At 44.7% G+C, this 17,572-nt stretch overlaps 1 protein-coding gene across 1 annotated transcript in view; it reads right to left on the bottom strand.

Moving 5' to 3' along the window:
• The window catches only part of nup214 (nucleoporin 214), a 159,574-nt gene that overhangs the window by 8,243 nt on the left and 133,759 nt on the right, over positions 1–17,572 (bottom strand). Inside the window, exons 32-34 of the mRNA XM_080211964.1 lie at positions 10,197–10,352; positions 9,377–9,548; positions 4,272–4,411 (exon numbers count right to left, since the gene is read on the bottom strand). Coding sequence (XP_080068090.1) covers positions 4,272–4,411; positions 9,377–9,548; positions 10,197–10,352 — 468 coding nt within the window. The remainder of the gene's footprint in view (positions 1–4,271; positions 4,412–9,376; positions 9,549–10,196; positions 10,353–17,572) is intronic.

Genomic DNA, 17,572 nt, shown 5'->3' with positions numbered 1-17,572 from the left:
CTACCTTGGTGCGCTTTAAGACTTCCAGCACCTCCTTCTCTGTATTATGTACATTCCTCAAGACATCACTATTTATTTTCTCAAGTTCCCTAACATCCATGCTTTTCTCAACGGTAAATAGTGATGAGAAATATTCGTTTAGGATCTCACCTAACTTCTATTCCTAGACTCTGGAGGCAAGGTTAAGAGCGTCTCAGCTTGGATTAGGTGCTCAAGTCCTTGCAAGAATTAGGGGAAAAGATGATTATTGCTCCTGAATAGATGTGAAAACAAAGGCTCTTGCGATGATGCCATGGCATTTACTTAGAGGACCCACAATTCCTTCATTACAACGGTATCTACATTTCAAAAAGTACGCTACGAGGTTTAAGGTGCTGGGGAGCAAGTACAGAGGGGATGTCGGGGTAAGTTTTTCACTCAGAGGGTGGTGAGTGAGTGGAATCGGCTGCCGTCGGTGGTGATGGAGGCGGACTTGCTGGGGTCTTTTAAAAGACTTCTGGATGAGTACATGGGATTTAATGGGATTGGGAGTTATAGATAGTTCTATGGCCTGGTAGGTATGGATATGATCGGTGCAACTTGTGGGCCGAAGGGCCTGTCTGTGCTGTAGTGTTCTATGTTCTACTTTGGGGTGTCCCGAGGACTTAGAAGACCAGCCCTTTTTCTAATAAATGGAATGGCACATAAACTTGTACCACAGCAGAAAACAAGCTAGTTTCTGATTTGCACGGTCCTTTCAATACACGTTAAATTGAGACAAACAGGATGCTTTTCATACTTGGTAAAGCTACGAGCCGACAGGTCCATGGTTATTCCTCATCTCGGGCTCAGTTACCTCTCAATTCTGACTTCCTGAACTTACCAGAATTAATTCACAATCTAGTTGGAAGAGAAGTGCACAACACCAAACTGTACCTGAGTCATGTTAAACTTGTATACAATCTCAGTTAGACCGCGCTGGGAGTACTGTGGACAGTTCTGGGCAATACATTGTAAAGAAGCATGTAGAGGAACTGGGAAAGGTGTGAAACGGACACAAGGATGATATCAGTACTGAGAGGTTATTATCAGGGAAGACTAGAAATGTGAAGGCTAAGGAATGGTCGAATGAATGTTTTAAAATTCCGAAACTGGATTTGATTGAGAAACTGGAAATCGGAGCGGAGTAAGTAATTTGCCTTTTTGAGCTTGCTGATTCCGTCCCAAACATCATACTCCTCCACTCTCCCCATGCTCTCTGACACCTTTAGAGTCTAGAAATCTATTTCATTCTTAATAAAATTCAGTGACTTGGCCTCCACACCCTCTGGGGTAGAGAATTCCACAGGCTCATCGCTCTTAGCGAAGAGATTTCGCCACATTTCTATCCTAACAATACCTACCCTACAGCTTGAGACTGTGACCTCTTGGTCTAGACCACCCCCACCCCTCCCACCCACTGCCAAGGCAGGGAAAATATCCCTGCATCCAGTCTGGCCAACCCTGTCAGAATTCTATATGCTTCGATGAGATCCCATTTTTCTAAACTCCAATGAATACAGGACCAACTGACTCGATCGCTCCTCAAACGAAAATCCCACTATTCCAAGAATCAATCTGGTGAACATTCGCTACATGCTCTCTCTGCGGTAAGTATATCATTTCTTACATAAGGAGACCAAACCTGCACACAATACTCCAGGTGTGGTCTCACCAAGGCCCTGTACAGCTGCAGTGAAATATCTTTGCTCCTGTACTCAAATCCTCTTGCAATGAAGGCCAACATACCGTTTGCCTATTTGCTGTTTTAACTGTCTGCTGCACCTGCACATTCGCTCAGTGACTGATGTACAAGAACACTCAGGTCCCTTTATACGTCAACATTTCCCAATCTATCACTTAACTAACACTCTGCCATTCTGCTTGCCCCACCAAAGTAGTAGACAGTGAAGAAAGTTATCTCAGATTGCAACGGAATCTTGCTCAATTGGACCGATGGGCTGACGATTGGCAGATGGAGGTTAACTTCTGCGTTTGGATTGGACTACTTCACCTTCTACACGAGTCAGCATAGAACCCGACAATGCAGAACGAAGCCATTCGGCCCATCACAAGCTTGCACTGACAACAATCCCACCCGGGCCCTTTCTCTATAACCTCACATATTTAGCCTGCGGGTCCCCTGACACAAAGGGCAACTTAGCATAGCCAATCAATCTAACTTGCACATCTCTGGACTGTGGGAGGAAACCAGGAATCACCCGGAGGAAACTCACACAGACATAGAGAGAATATGCAGACTCTGCACAGACAGTGACCTGAATTTGGAATTGAGCCTGGGTCCCTGGAGCTGTGAGGCAACAGTGCTAACAGCCGTGCCGTCCTAATGACGAACTTGATTACTGTTCCCTAAAGGACCCCTACAACAAAATTAAAGAACAAAGGAAACTACTGCACAGGAATAGACCCTTTGGCCCCTCCAAACCTGCGCCGACCATGCTGCCCAAGTGAACAAAAACCCCCTACTCTTCCGGGGACCATATCACTCTATTCCCATCCTATTCACGTATTTGTCCAGACGCCCCTTAAAACTCACTATTATATTTGCTTCCACTACCTCCCTCGGCAGCGAGTTTCAGGCACCCACCACCCTCTTGGTAAAAAACTTGCCTTGTACATCTCCTTTAACTTTGCCCCTTGCACCTCAAACCTACGCCCCCTAGTAATTGATTCTTTCACCCTGGGAAAAAGCTTCTGACTATCCAGTCTGTCCATGCCCCTCAATCTTGTAGACTTCTATCAAGTCACCCCTCAACCTACATCGTTCCAGTGAGAAAAAAACCAAGTTTCTCCAGCGCCTCTGGAGCTAATATCCTCAATGTCAGCCAACATCCCAGCAAATCTTTTCTCTACCCTCTCCAAAGCCTCCACATCTTTCTGGTTTTGTGGATTAATTCACCCTTTCTCACTGCACATTCCTGATTTGGACCCTCAGTGCACTGGTCTGTCAAATCATCTCATACACACTTTAGGAATTCATCCACTACAACATTATTGCCAATTTGGTTTTCCCAATCATTATGTAGATTAAAATCACCCATGATTACTGCAGCACCTTTGTTATGTTGCTTCTCTAATTTCCTGCTTAACGCCATTCCCCAACTTACCACAACTGTTTACAACTGTTTAACATAGAGAGAATGAACAATGTTAGATGCAAGGTAAAACGGAGAAGGTGGGGCCAATGGAGGTAGTCAAAATCATGAGTGTGGTCTAGGTAGCGTAGAAAGGAAGAAACTACTCCCACTGCTGGAAAGACTAAGAATCAGAGGATGACAATTTAAAGTAATTGGCAAAAGAAGCAACGACAGCTGGAGGAAAACATCGTTTAAGAAACAAGTGATTTGGGCCGGGAAGAGTGATGGGTAACCTCGGCTAGTGAGTGGGCCTCCCCCCCACGTCACCTCAGTGAAATCAGGCTTGTTCACTAACTGTGACCCAATGAACAACATTAAATACACTTAGCAAATGCTTAATCATTCATATGGTAATAGAGCAAACAAATTCAGATGGTAACAGCTAAACAAATATTTATATTTTGGACACAGATGCTCTCACAGTCAATGTTGTGAGCGATCAGCACACACCTCACTTCACTTGTCCTTGTTTTATGTGCGTATCACTTCATTCCATTAGGAAAAAGTCTGCATGGATGGAATATGGCAACTCTACACATTGGCAACAGTCAACAAAATGTCTCATGGGCTGCGTGTAGCCCATCACTACTCTGGAGTGAGTGTGGTTTGAGAATTGATTGGAGGCAGATCCAATTACAGCTTTAAGAGAATTAAATCATTATCTGAAGAGAAAATATTACAGGACTGTGGGGAAAAGACCAGGGTCAAATCAATTGCTTTTGCAGAGAGTCAGCACAGATGTGATGGACCAAATGGCCTTTTTTCTGTACTGTAACCACTTTATCAGCTATTCTGTTTCCATGTGTGTGTCCAGGTCAATGTGCATGTACGACAGTTACTTACAAATCCAATAAGGAATTCGGGAGGAACTTCTTCACCCAGAGAGTAGGCAGAACGTGAAACTCGTTACCTTGGAGTCTTTAAGGTCTATGGCATTAATGTCATTAATGGGAAGCTCAATAAACGCGAGAGAGAAAGGAATAGATGAGATATGCTAACAGGATGAGATGATGTAGGGTGGGAGGGGACCAGGTGATCCAAAAGGCCTGTGTCTGACCTCTGTAGAATGTTGGCTGTAAACAGGGGAATCCATACCTCCTCCGCTGGGTCCAAAGCCTGTAAAACTGGCTGCTTGTCCTCCAAAACCAGGTGTCTGCCCACTTGTTCCAAAAGCCCCTGCATTGTGTTGATTTGCCACGCTTGCAAACGTTTGTGCATTGGCAGTGTTTCCAAAGCTGTGTAAAAAAAGATAGATATTGGTTAGCAACTACATACAATTGACCACTTAAAAGGCAGTGAGCTAAAGGAAGGCGTACTCCAGTAGTCAGGATTTAGACAACTGTGTATTGTGTAAAGCCAGACAACTACTGCAGTTTTTGTAAAGCTGTAACGTAATTTATCACGTTCAACCGAACTCTTAAACTACCCATTATCATTGAGAGACGGTGAAGCTAGCATTTATTCCCCATCTCTAAGAAGGTGATGTAGAGACACCTTCCTGTAGCCAGTGGCGTGTTGGCTGACTTTGACTCAGTGATGATGAAGGAATGGAGACGTGTGCTTGAGTCAGGGTGGTGTGCGCAACTTGGAGGTGATGGTGTTCCCACGCACTTGCTGTCCTTGTCTCACTGGCAGAGATCGATCATAAGTTTTTTGGGGGAGGGGGGTGCAAAGGTGCCATGTGGCAGTACACCTTGTAGCACACTGCAGCCATGCTACACAGCTGTTAAAGCTGGTGGGTTTTGTGTCTATCAGTGCTTTGTTCTCGATGGTGTCAAGCTTCCCACAGTTGGAGCCGCACAATTCCAGGCAAGTCAAGAATATATTCCATCACACTCCTGACTTGTGCCTCGTAGGTGAAGTTGGGGAGTCAGGAGGTGAGTTACTTGTTGCAGAATTCCCAGCCTTTGACTTGCATTTTCAGTTTCTGCTGCTGGGCTTTGGTTAGGGGACTGATCTAATTAACTAACAGTGGAACTGCAGCCAGCCACACAGATGAGGCTCATTGTGTTAATTTTAAATTCACAGCAGACTTAACAGATATAATGTGGACTGGGGTGGGCGCAGTAAGAAGTCTCACAACACCAGATTAAAGTCCAACAGGTTTATTTGGAATCATGAGCTTTCAGGGAGCTGCCCCTGCATCAGGTTAGTAACCTAATGAAGGAGCAGCGCTCTGAAAGCTCATGATTCCAAATAAACCTGTTGGACTTTAACCTGGTGTTGTGAGACTTCTACCTGTTAACAGATATACGACATGGGAAATAATGTGGACCAGTTCAGTCAATGACAGGGCCAAATACCCAACACTTTGGGGAAAACAAAAGCTTTTGTGAAGGAGAGGATGAGCTCCTAATTTACTAACAATCACCTTCTTTTCCCAACTCTACTGCATTTAGAAATATGATCTTCTTTTCAGAACATAGCTATGTGCAAAGTGCTGCTGCGAGAAAGCACCTGGAGCACTGTGCGTGGTTCTGGTCCCTTTACTTGAGTAGGATGTAAATGCAGTACAGGCAGCTCACAGAAGGTTCATTAGATTGATTCCAAGGATGAAGGACTTGTCTAATGAAGAGAGATTGAGTCGTTTAGGCCTTAAACTCATTGGATTTAGAAGAACAAGAGGAGATTGAATTGAGGTATATGGGATGCTAAAGGGGATAGGGTAGACATAGAGTGGATATTTGTCTTGTTGGACATTCTAGAACAAGAGGCTGGGGAGTCAGGCAGATTTAAAACAGAAAGGAGGAGGAATGACTTCACTCAAAGGGTGGTGAATCTGTGGAATTCCCTACCCCAGAGTGCAATGGATGCCGGAACACTCAGCAAATCTGAGGCAGAGGAAGAAAGGTTTTTAATTAGCGGATGAAGGGTTCTAGGGAGTGGGCAGGAAGGTGGAGATGAGGCCAAGGTAAGATCAGCCATGATCATATTAAATGGTAGAGCAGGCTCGAGGGGCTGAATGGCTGACTCCTGCTCCTAATCCTTGTGAAAGAATGGCAGAAGCAGATTGAATAGTGAGGGATAAACTCAAAGGGGAAAGGAATTGTAGGGCCATATAGAAAGGGCAACAAACAGGACCAATTGAATACCTTTTACAAAGAGCTGGGTACAGACACAAGGAGCCAAATGGACACCCTTCTGTACTCTATATACAGGAACAACCAGAAGTTTTTATGGATTAAACAGATCATAAGCATTTCATATTGCTGAGTGTTTGGCTATAAATCCAGGCAGACCAGAATCCGCCCGCTAATTCTGTGCTGATGAAACTAAATCCAGTTTCCATTACCTGGGGGTAGAATCACAGGCTCAAGACACACTACACTGGCTCCATCTGTAACCAGGACAAGGGAGTCAGGTTCAGTGACCCAAATACAGCGAGTGGCTCTGTGATATTGGTCCCCCATATCTGAACAGAACAGATGCTGTTGCAAAGAGGATGTGAAGATCCAAATATCTACACAGAATGCAAGTGCATCAGAGTAATTATATATGAACAGGAGAGGGCCACTCAGCCTTTCGATTCTGTTCTAGCATTCAATTAAACCACACTTGATCTGAAGCTTAACCCCATTCATCTGCTTTGGTTCATAAAATCCCTACAGTATAGGAGACGGCCATTTGGCCCATCAAGTCTGCACTGACCACAATCCGACCCAAGTCCCATTCCCGTAACCCCACATATCCACCCTGATAATCCTCTGATAGTCGAGCCAATTTAGCACGGCCAATCAATCTGACCGAGAAAACCGGAGAATATTTTAATACCCTTGCCTAACAAAAAAAACTTATGAATCTCAGTTTCGGAATTTTCAATTGGCATCGAGTCTCTGTAACTTTCTGTAGCGGTGGTCGTGAAGAAGAGAGAGGAATTGCAGATTTCCATAACCGTGTGCGTGAAATAGAATCATAGAATCCCGACAGTACAAGTATTTCCTCACATCAACCCTGAACAGCCTCTTTCTAATTTTTAATGTTACCCCTCTCAGTTATGTTTTACCTCTCTTATCAAACCAAACATTTTAATCATCTTAAACATCTCAGTGAGATTGCCCCGTAATCTTCTATAGTCAAGCACAACCTTTGCCACCTGCCACAATCAGATGAATAAAAATGTACACAGCCAACAGTGGCTGGACTTTATTAGATTCATCTTTTATCTTTTTTTTCAGTTTAACGTATAGCTTCAGGGAAAAATAATGAGGCACCGAATTACTGAGTGATTCACCCTTCTCTCTCTCAATTTGGGTGCATTTAGCAACAGATTAAAAAAAACACATCAGATCTAGTTGATTTGAGTCAGGTTAGAAGCATAAAAGACAGGTTAAACGTTCAGAAATGCTACTTTTCAGAATTTCCCTCCTTTGCAACCAACTATTCGAGGTATCTGAGGAATGTGGTTGTATAGTCCTGGAGAAGGGTGCTGGGTAGGATCCTGACAGAAGGCACCTTGTGCGACAGAGGTAAAGTGCTGGCTTGGTAACATGTATGACTCTGTGTGGTTTCCTGGAGCTGCCTCGACACGCTTAGAATTTTACAGAGTATATTCCTAAATTAGCTTCAGGATTTTTTTCCCTGCTTCCCCCAGGAGATTTCACAATGGGTCCAGGGGTGGGGGAGGAAATGGTCATTCACAAAGCTTGCATTATGTCTGGATACACACTCTCTTTTTCTGTACCATCAAGTACAGCCAAGATGTCCATGTGGATGGTCACAAACCTGAGAGGCAACAACATGTCCAAGGACATTGGAAAGGATTCAGAGTTGGGAGATAGGACAGTAGGAAAGAGGGGTTAAGGATAAGGAGGAAATGCTGATAGCAGTTTGGACATAATATCCTCACAGTGCAGAAGGAGGCCATTTGACCCACTGAGTCTGCATCAATCACAATCCCACCCAGGCCCTGTTCCTGTAACCCCTGATATTTACCCTGCTATTCCCCCAACACTAAGGTTAATTCAGCATAGTCAATCAATCTAACCTGCACACCTTTGGACCGTGGGAGGAAACTGGAGCACCCGGAGGAAACCCACACAGACATGGGGAGAATGTGTAAACTCCACACAAACTGACCCGAGGCCAGAATTGAACCCGGGTCATTGGCGCTGTGAGGCAGCAGTGCTAACCACTGTCTTCCTGAGTGGGAACAACTGCAGCTAGAACAAGGGCGAGGCAGAGAGGTTGGGCGGTCAGTAGTTTAGTGTAATTAGGGCCAAGGTAGACTCTGTGAACAGGGTGAGTTTTAGAATGGGCGCAAGGAGAGATGTGGGTTCAGGTCCATGGTGTTTGGCTCACGATGCAGAAGCTGACTGCAGATAGGCCAAAATAAACTGATTGGCTACCCGTAACCTTCAATTATTTCCCCAACAAATAGAATTAACTATAGCTTTTTATAATACAAAAATCTCAATGAACCAAATCCCAAGGAAGCCTCCTCCACATGTGTGTGAAGTAGAGTTTGGGGAAAGCTGAGGAGGCCCCATCCCACATGACTGGGTCTCCACGTAACCCAATACTTCAGGTAAACTCCATGTGGCCCAGTTTCTTCACCAGGGAAACTACCCTTTCCTGCTGGAGAGATGGAAACTTTCTCTGCTCGGGAGATCTTGGACTATGTCAGCAGTGCCTCAGACATGTTGGGATAGCCAATAACGCTCATTCTTCTCCTTGCTGGAGGGGATGCCAGCTTGTCCAATTGTCCCAAGATGCTGTGTTTCATGATGGTGGCTCAGCGGCGGAATCTCCCACTCCATTATGATGTCCATTTTCCGCTTGATGTCACGGTCTTACACTTGCATCAACCTCACCTTCACTCTGCTGAAAACATTGACTTTCTTGCAGCTTTTGCAAGTACTTTCGCAGGGAGATCTCAATATCAAGCGAAGGCTTTCCCAGTGCCCCATGATGGTGCACTCTTATGTAGCCTCTGATTGGCTGGTGGGATCTATGACAAGCTTAGCCAAGTTCAGCTAATCAGGAGTAGCCAATTTGGAATTTCAGCTCATCACCGGCAATGTTCTATGGGATTGGCCATTCTGTCGGTGAGAAGGGTTGGTGACTTGACATAACCTGAATTTCGTGCCTTCCAAGCCTGACTCTTTGCAATTTCACTGTATTTCATGCTATCAACACACAGATAGATCCAATCATCCCACTGCATCCCTTCCAGCCCCACCAAACATTTCCCCAGGTCTTACCCAAATCCTCCGGCACTGGCAGCTGCCGTTCCTTCACCAAACACCTTGCCTCCTGAAGGACTCATGGCTCCACTAAAACCTGTGGCACCTCCAAACGCTGGGGACCCTCCGAAAGTCGGGGCAGCACCAAAGCCCGGAGGACTGCCAAACACTGGAGCAGCACCAAAACCACCTGGAGAGTAAAGAGGAAAGAAAGGGAGGGTGAATGAAAGAACAACACAACTCAATGCAATGATTTAACATTGGAACGAAACACACACACACGAGAATGAGCAAAAAGTGATCAGTTGGCAGTGAGAGGGAGAAAGGGGAAGAAACAAACACCTCAGGAAGATGTCTGAGGTTAGGTGTTGGCACAGTAAGAAGTCTCAACACCAGTTTGAAGTCCAACAGGTTTATTTGGAATCACGAGCTTTCAGATTGCTGCTCCTTCATCAGATGAGTCACCTCACGAAGGAGCAGCGCTCCAAAAGCACGTGCTACCAAATAATCTTGTTGGACTTTAATCTGGTGTTGTGAGACTTCTTACTGTGCCCACCCCAGTCCAACGCCAGCATCTCCGCCTCATCAGGTGTTGAGACATTTGGTAATATTATTCGGATAATCTGATACATTTTAAACGTTGAGTGATTAGAATTTTGAACCATAATCTGCTTCACTCAGGCCACTTACAAATCCCCAGAAAAACTGAAACATGAGCACAACTCCAATCTTCAAATGTGAATGTTTCTCTCTCAGCCAGCTCACATCGCAGAGCCCCCAGCTCCCTTTACTGATCGGAATCACCCGCCCTGCCCAGTCAGTCCTCGGAACAAATTACCTGGGGGTTTTGTGGGCGTGGCAAAGCTGCCAAATCCTTGAGTGGCGACGCTGGAGCCAGCGCTGAACGAGCCTGATGGTTTCTGATCCGATCCAAAAGTGGTAGAGCCAAACCCAAATGTCTTGGCACCGCTGTTCCCAAACAAGTTCTGTGCACCTGGTGAAGAACAGACACCCGTCAGCAAGGTTATATCCTTAGTATCACTTACACCGGTTATGGGCCACATCAGGTACTCAGTGTCAGTGACTAAGTGCCACAAGGGGCTTGGAGATACGGGGGTGGCAGGGGGATGGATTCAAGTTGCCAGCTCCTTCAATCTTACAACCATTATCAGGTCTACTGCCTCATTTTTATTTGAGAGAGATTGCTGTGTTTCTGCACATTTATAACAGTGACTACACTTCAAAGGTACTCAACTGGCTCCAAAGGTCTGTAGGGTATCCTGAGACCACGAAAAACACAAAAGGACCCATCAGCTAACCATCATTAATATCTCTATCACAAACTAAAACACTCAAAAGATTATGACCACAGGATGTTCATAGCAAGAACTCGGGCTTTGTATCATCACAGCATTTTGAAACTTTCCTGCATTAGAATGATGTTGACATAAAGGCCATTTTTGCATTGCGAGGTCTCTCAAACATCAATTTATTAAACTGTCATATTGCCTGAGAGAGGGATGTTGGACAGAACATTGGGCAAGCGCCCTGCTGCATTTTGAGTACAACAGCATCCTTTACACATACCCTAATGCACAGAAGGTGGCTCGGTTTTGTGTCTTATTTGAAAGGCAGCATCTCCAGCAATATGGCACAGTCATTAGCACGGCTGCCTCACAGCGCCAGGGACCTGGGTTCAATTCTGGCCTCAGATGACTGTGTGGAGTTTGCGCATTCTTCCCTTGTCTGCATAGGTTTCCTCCCACAGTCCAAAGATGGTGTGGAGTTGCTGGTGTTGAACTGGGGTAGGCACAGTAAGTAATCTCACAACACCAGGTTAAAGTCCAACAGGTTTGACTTTGACCTGTTGGACTTTAAACTGATGTTGTGAGACTACTTACAGTCCAAAGATAGATTAGGTTGATTGGCCATGCTAAACTGCCCTTTAGTGTCAGGGGCGACTAGCTAGCGTAGATGCATGGGGTTTTGGGATCAGGGATTGTGGTTGGTGCAGACTCAATGAGCCAAATGACCTTCTTCTGCACTGTAGGATTCGATGATTCTACGATTCTATGATACTTCAGTTGTGCATTGGGTTGTCAGCTTAAATAATGTCTTCAAGATGGCTGGGTGGTTTGAATCCACAACCTTGAGACAGGAATGCTGACGGAGACAAACTGACAGCAGATTAAAATGGCAAGCTTTGCAAAAGTCCTTTATGGGATATAGATAACGTGTCCCAAGTGAAGTCAACAGGAATTCTACAAAGAGTTTTGGAAGTCACAGAATGACACAGTATAAACAGAGGCCATTCAGCCCAGTGTATCTGTGTTGACTCTTTGAAAAAGCTATCCAAGTTTGTTCTCTATTTGTCAAGGTACGAAGGTAACACTGGAAAGGGCAGCATTTGTTGCCCCTCTCTAACTGTTCTCAAAATGTGAAGAGCTCTGACAAAAGGTTAACTCTGAGCACTCTCCACAGATACTGTCACATCTGCTGAGATTTTCCAGCATCTTCTGTTTTTGTTTCCGTTTTCAGCTTCCGCAGCAATTTGCTTTCATTTAATGCTCCAGGGACCTGGGTTCGAATCCCACTACAGCAGCTGGTGAAATCTGAACTCAATAAGTCTAATGATGACCATGAAACAATTGCCAATTGTTGTAAAAACCCATCTGGTTCACTAATGTCCTTCAGGGAAGGAAATCTGCTGTCTTTACCCAGTCTGGTCTACATGTGACTCCAGACCCACAGCAATGTGGTTGACCCTTAAATGCCTTAATAAGCCACTCAGTTCAAAGGTAATGAGGGATGGCCTATAAATGCTGGTCCAGCCAGCGATGCCCACATTCCCTGGATGAAAAAATATCACCCATGGACTAAAATGCTACCCTGAGAAATCCATTCCTGGTGTCACCACAACCATTCACACTGTCAGAAGAAGTTACTGAATGGATTGTTAACATCTGACTATAACTGCTTCCCTAGCTATACGTATAATTAATTCTTCCTCAGCTAATTGTGGCTCCAAATTTCCAGTGGTGAATGGCTGGGCACAAAGACAGATTGTTGACCAGGGGTCTGGTTTTGTCATATTGCGTATCCCTAATTTTCCAGCCAAGTTAATCATGCTTTTTACTACTGGCAGCACACTGGCAAGCACTACTGCCAGCGAATCAGGTTCGATTCCTGGTTTGATTCGCTGTCTGAGCAGAGTTTGCATGTCCTTCCCATGTCTGTGTGGGTTTCCTCCAGGCGCTCCTGTTTCCTCTCACAGTCTGAAAGATGTGCTGGTTAGGTGCATTGGCCATGCTAAATTCTCCCTCTGTAACGAACAGGTGCCGGAGTGTGGCGACTAGAGGATTTTCACAGTAACTTCATTGCAGTGTTAATGTAAGCCTACTTGTAACTAATAAACAAATAAAACAAATACCTTGGTGCCAAGCTCTGGAATTTCCTCTCTAAAACCCTCTGCCTGACTCTCCATTTTTAAAAAAGCTCCCTTAAATCCATCTCATCTTTCTCAGCATCCCTCTTTGTGGTTGGTATCAAACTTTGTTTAATAATTGCTGCTGCGCGGAATTTTGGGATGTTTTACTGTGAGAAAGGTGCTATACAAATGCTTACTGTTGGCACTGGAAAAAGCCAAGACCCATCACATGGGCATCCCCAGAGTTAAGAACGAAAGCTCCAGTAAATTGGGATGTCCTAGTCAGATGTTCAGATTAGGTTTTAAACAGTGGAAGGAATGCTGAGCTGAGGAGTGAAGGTAGCAAGCTGTAGGAAACTCTGGATTTCAGAAGGAAGAAGGGAATTAGACATAGATATAGAAGATAGGAGCAGGAGGAGGCCATTTGGCCCTTCGAGCCTGCTCTGCCATTCATCACAATCATGGCTGATCATCCAACTCAATAGCCTAATCCTGCTTTCTCCCCATAACCTCTGATCCCATTCGCCCCAAGTGCTATATCCAGCCGCCTCTTGAATACATTCTATGCTTTGGCATCGCCTACTTCCTGTGGTAATGAATTCTACAGGCTCACCGCTCTTTGGGTGAAGAAATGTCTCCTCACCTCTGTCCTAAATGGTCTACCCTGAATCCTCAGACTGTGACCCTGGTTCTGGACTCCCCCACCATCAAGAACATCCTCCCTGCATCCACCCTGTCTAGTGCTGTTAGTTCTGGACAATCAAAGCTAGTCGGAGGTTTCTCAGTTTGCTTTTCTGCTGACAAAGTGAAATTTTACACTAAGCGTGTACGTGGGTGAGAAAATCATTCAGATCCATTCTTCCTGGGACTCACTGGGTTACACTGGCTTCCAGTCGGGCTAACTTCTTAAATTGAAAATTCTCATTCTTGTTTTGAAATGCCTCCATGATCTCACTCCTTCCCGCCTCTGGAACCTTTTCTAGCCCCACAACACCCAAAGAATTCCAAAATGGGCCTCTTGTTCATCCCTCACTATTGGTTTAAGGACTTTCCCACTCTAAAACCTCGAATACCAATCACTCCTCTTTTTAAGAGGCTCCTTAAAGCCGAGTGTAACGACCATTCTTACAGTCAGCAGGCATGAAGACACCTTATCTGACTCAGTTTCAATTCAATCCTCCTGTTTTACTATGTTAAAGGTGCTATATAAACGCAAGTTGCTTTGCTCACAATGCAGTACCTCATAGCCCATTTCACTAAGCCATTTATAACCTATCACAGTTTGTCAAAGCCCTCATTTCTGTTGCCAGTAAATTTCACAAATGCTCCCTATGCTTAAGTACAAATTATATCAAATGGACTCAACCTGATCCCACTGTAGACACCCTTTTAGATTCTAGGCTTGCACAATATACAGCTAAGCAATTCTCTTCCCTCTGCTCTTTGTGGAAGCAAGTTCCATTCTCTCACCATTCTAAACAGATTTCACCTGAATTCCTGATTGGATTTATTAGTCACCGACTCACATTTGTACCCTCAGGTTTTCACACAGCCTTTACAGACAAAAAAGTATTTTTTGAAATACAGTCAATGTTATAACATTGGAAATGTGGCAGCCATTTCACACACAGAGTAAGGCAAACTTCAACGTGATAACCAAATAATCTGATTCATGAGGATGGTTGAAAGATTAATTATTGACCAAGATACTGGAGAGAACTTTCCTGCTCCTCTCACAGTGCCCTAGGGTCTTTTATATTCAGACAAGAGGGTAGATGGGGCTTTGTTATATCTGAAAGACAGCACCTCTGGCGGGGCAGCTGTGGGATTTCAGCCTGGATTTTGTGCTCAAGTCTCTTGTATGTGTCATGACCCCAAAACCTTATGATTCAGAGTTCAAAGTCCCACCCAGAATCACCTGGAGACCTTAGCTGTAGAATTAGGTTATAGATGGCACAGGGCTTGTGATAATAATGCTGCAAGTATTTGAGGCAAGATAGGGGTGACAGATAGCAAGCAGCAGTGAGTGAGCCAGAGGCAGAGAGGGAGTCAGTGACCAACACACCACCTGCCTTCTTTACTGCCTGTTGCACCTGCGTGCTTACTTTCAGGGACTGATGCATGAGGACACCAAAGTCTTACTGCGTATCCACCTCTCTCAATTTACACCCATTCAAGTAATAATCTGTTTATCACTTATTGCTACCAAATTGGATAACGTCACACGTATCCACTTCATACTGCATCTGCCATGCGGCAAGCGAGCAAGCGAAAGAGAGCACCAGCCAGCGAAAGCCCGAGAAACAGTGAGAGTGTGAGAGAGAAAGAGTGAGAATGAGAGTGAGAGAGAGATTTGTAGTCTTTCTGAAGAAACGCTGGTTAATATTTACTGTCCAATCAGTACTACAATAGTAATTTAGGGTCAAGAAAATCTAAGCCGGTTGATGAAGTCATAACCAATACACAGAGCTTTTCTTTAAGAAAACTGATGGACTTGCTCAGTCCCCTCCCATTCAGCCCAGTGTCCCAGCTATCCCCGATTCCTTTGTTCAAAGGCAATTCATTCCATCCTGCTTCCTTTAACCCTAACAATACAATTGAAAGGATATTACCATATACACCTTTACTGTCATTTAAAAACCTTCCAAGCTGTTTCACAGGCATGTAGCCACACACAAGCTGGGCTGAGTCACATGAGGATATTAGGGCAGGCGAGAGTGATTACATGGAGCTTCGCAAGGGAAGAGAGAGACAGAGAGAGAATTCCAGAATTTGGGGCCAAGGCAGGGCTGCTATTGGTGGAATGAAGAAAATCAAGATTATCTGGTCACTGAAGGAAATAACTTGCATTTATATAGCACCTCTTGTCAACCTGCAGCATACCAAGAGTGCTTTAAACTTTAGTCACTATTTAATGCATAACCACAGTGCACGAACTGGCTCCTCATTCTGGCCTGTAAAACAATGAGGAGAACCTGTCAGAAAGCAGCTGCGAATGCTTCTGAATATCCTGGGAATGTGACAGGCATTTTATATATTCCAGGTTCTCTCTCTTCTACCTCAATGTTAAACTTTACAAGAACACCCTGCAGTTAGTGCTTATTAGGCAATGTGAAGGAAATACGGAATCGAGGCTTTTAAGAAAAAGGTCACCTTGCCAACCATCAACATTCCCCGCTGATGTGAAATCATCTGCACTGTGCTCGCTCAGATTAGTGCAGCCGTCACCAGCAGCACCTTCTCTGACAAGTCCGCACCATTCCTTCAATGGTGCAAGATGCCAGGGCTTGCTTTCTTTCTCTGCGCTCAAGGGCTTACTGAGTGATAGTTAATGCTCCACACAAATGCAAAGGTTTGTTCTCTGCGCTCTGTTGGATTACAATGCCGACTTGCGGAGGCGACTGCCCAGCTATTATCCTGAAGGCGTGTATTCATTTTAGAAATCCTCACAAGACTCGTACATAAAAGCATCCCAGCAGCCTTCTGTGACGCAGACAAGAGAAAGTTAGATAAACACGCAAGGGAGAAAAGAATGCAGGATTAGGGTGAGATGGAGAGCGGCTGGGAGGAGGCTTGTGTAGAGCATAAACAAACCCACATTGACCAGTTTGGTTGCAAATGTGTTTCCGTAAAACCCTCAAACCTCCAATTTCAGAGCACCTCCACAACCTGCATAGGAACACTCAGTTAAACACTGATTAAACTCTATACTCATTAACACAGTGCAGGCACCACCTTTAACAATTATCGATCACCTAGATTTGCTTCTACTGTCCCCATAGTCTGTATACGTTGCACTGCCAGCAGTGGATAGTCTGGTTTTGGACTATTTGACAATACTACATCATAGCTAACTGACCAAAGGAGTTTTAGCAACAGCTTGACGTCTCAAAGGGCTGCCATATACAGTGAGTATGACACTACAGTTCAATGCAGCAATGAGCTATAAACAAACTGTGTTCCCACAGCTCACTTCAGGACAAAAATCAATTTTTCTTTCTTCTTCCCAGAAGACTTCAATTAAGCAAATCTAACCTCTCACCCCTCGCTGGTGCTTTAACAATTCCTGGCTCCAAAGCACATACAAAGATATTCAGATCAGGTACCCAGTGGGTACTATGTTCTGGCTGATAAATGTGAATTGGAGAAGGGATACAAAGCCTGTTCCGGATGGAAAGGGTTCCTCACCAGGGGCATTACATCTGATAATAAATCTCTCAGTAACCTGGATATAGAATCCCTACAGTGCAGAAGGAGGCCATTCAGCTCATTGATTCTGCACCGACCACAATCCCACCCAGGCCCCGTCCCCATAACTCCATGCATTTACCCTACCTAGTCCCCTAACACTAAGGGGCAATTTACCATGGCCAATCTACCTAAACTGCACATCTTTGGACTGTGGGAAGAAACTGGAGCACCTGGAGGAAACCCACGCAGACACAGGGAAAACGTGCAAACTTCACACAGTGACCTAAGCTGGAAATCGAATCCAGGTCCCTGACACTTTGAGGCGGCAGTGCTAACCACTGTGCCACCATGCTGCCCTGTAACTTCACTGGGTTTTATATCTAGATTAAGGAGCATTTAGTTCCTTCCTTCCAATCCTATTCTTGTTGCATGTAGCTTAAATGGTGTCCCACTCTCAATCAATTTCCCAACAACTTGCTCTCTGATTTAACAGATACAGTTCTAACAATGAAAGTTGCAAGGTACTTAGTTCAAGTTGATTTCATTTTTAGTTCAATACAGGAGGCATCACAAAGTTGATGGAGCTTCGAGGTTTC

This window comes from Carcharhinus amblyrhynchos, chromosome 25 (genome assembly GCF_965287045.1).
Source record: "Carcharhinus amblyrhynchos chromosome 25, sCarAmb.v2.hapA, whole genome shotgun sequence".
Classification (NCBI taxonomy): Eukaryota; Metazoa; Chordata; class Chondrichthyes; order Carcharhiniformes; family Carcharhinidae; genus Carcharhinus; species Carcharhinus amblyrhynchos.
The sequence above is the reverse complement of the archived record's forward strand: the minus strand, read 5'-3'. Positions and strand labels throughout refer to the sequence as shown.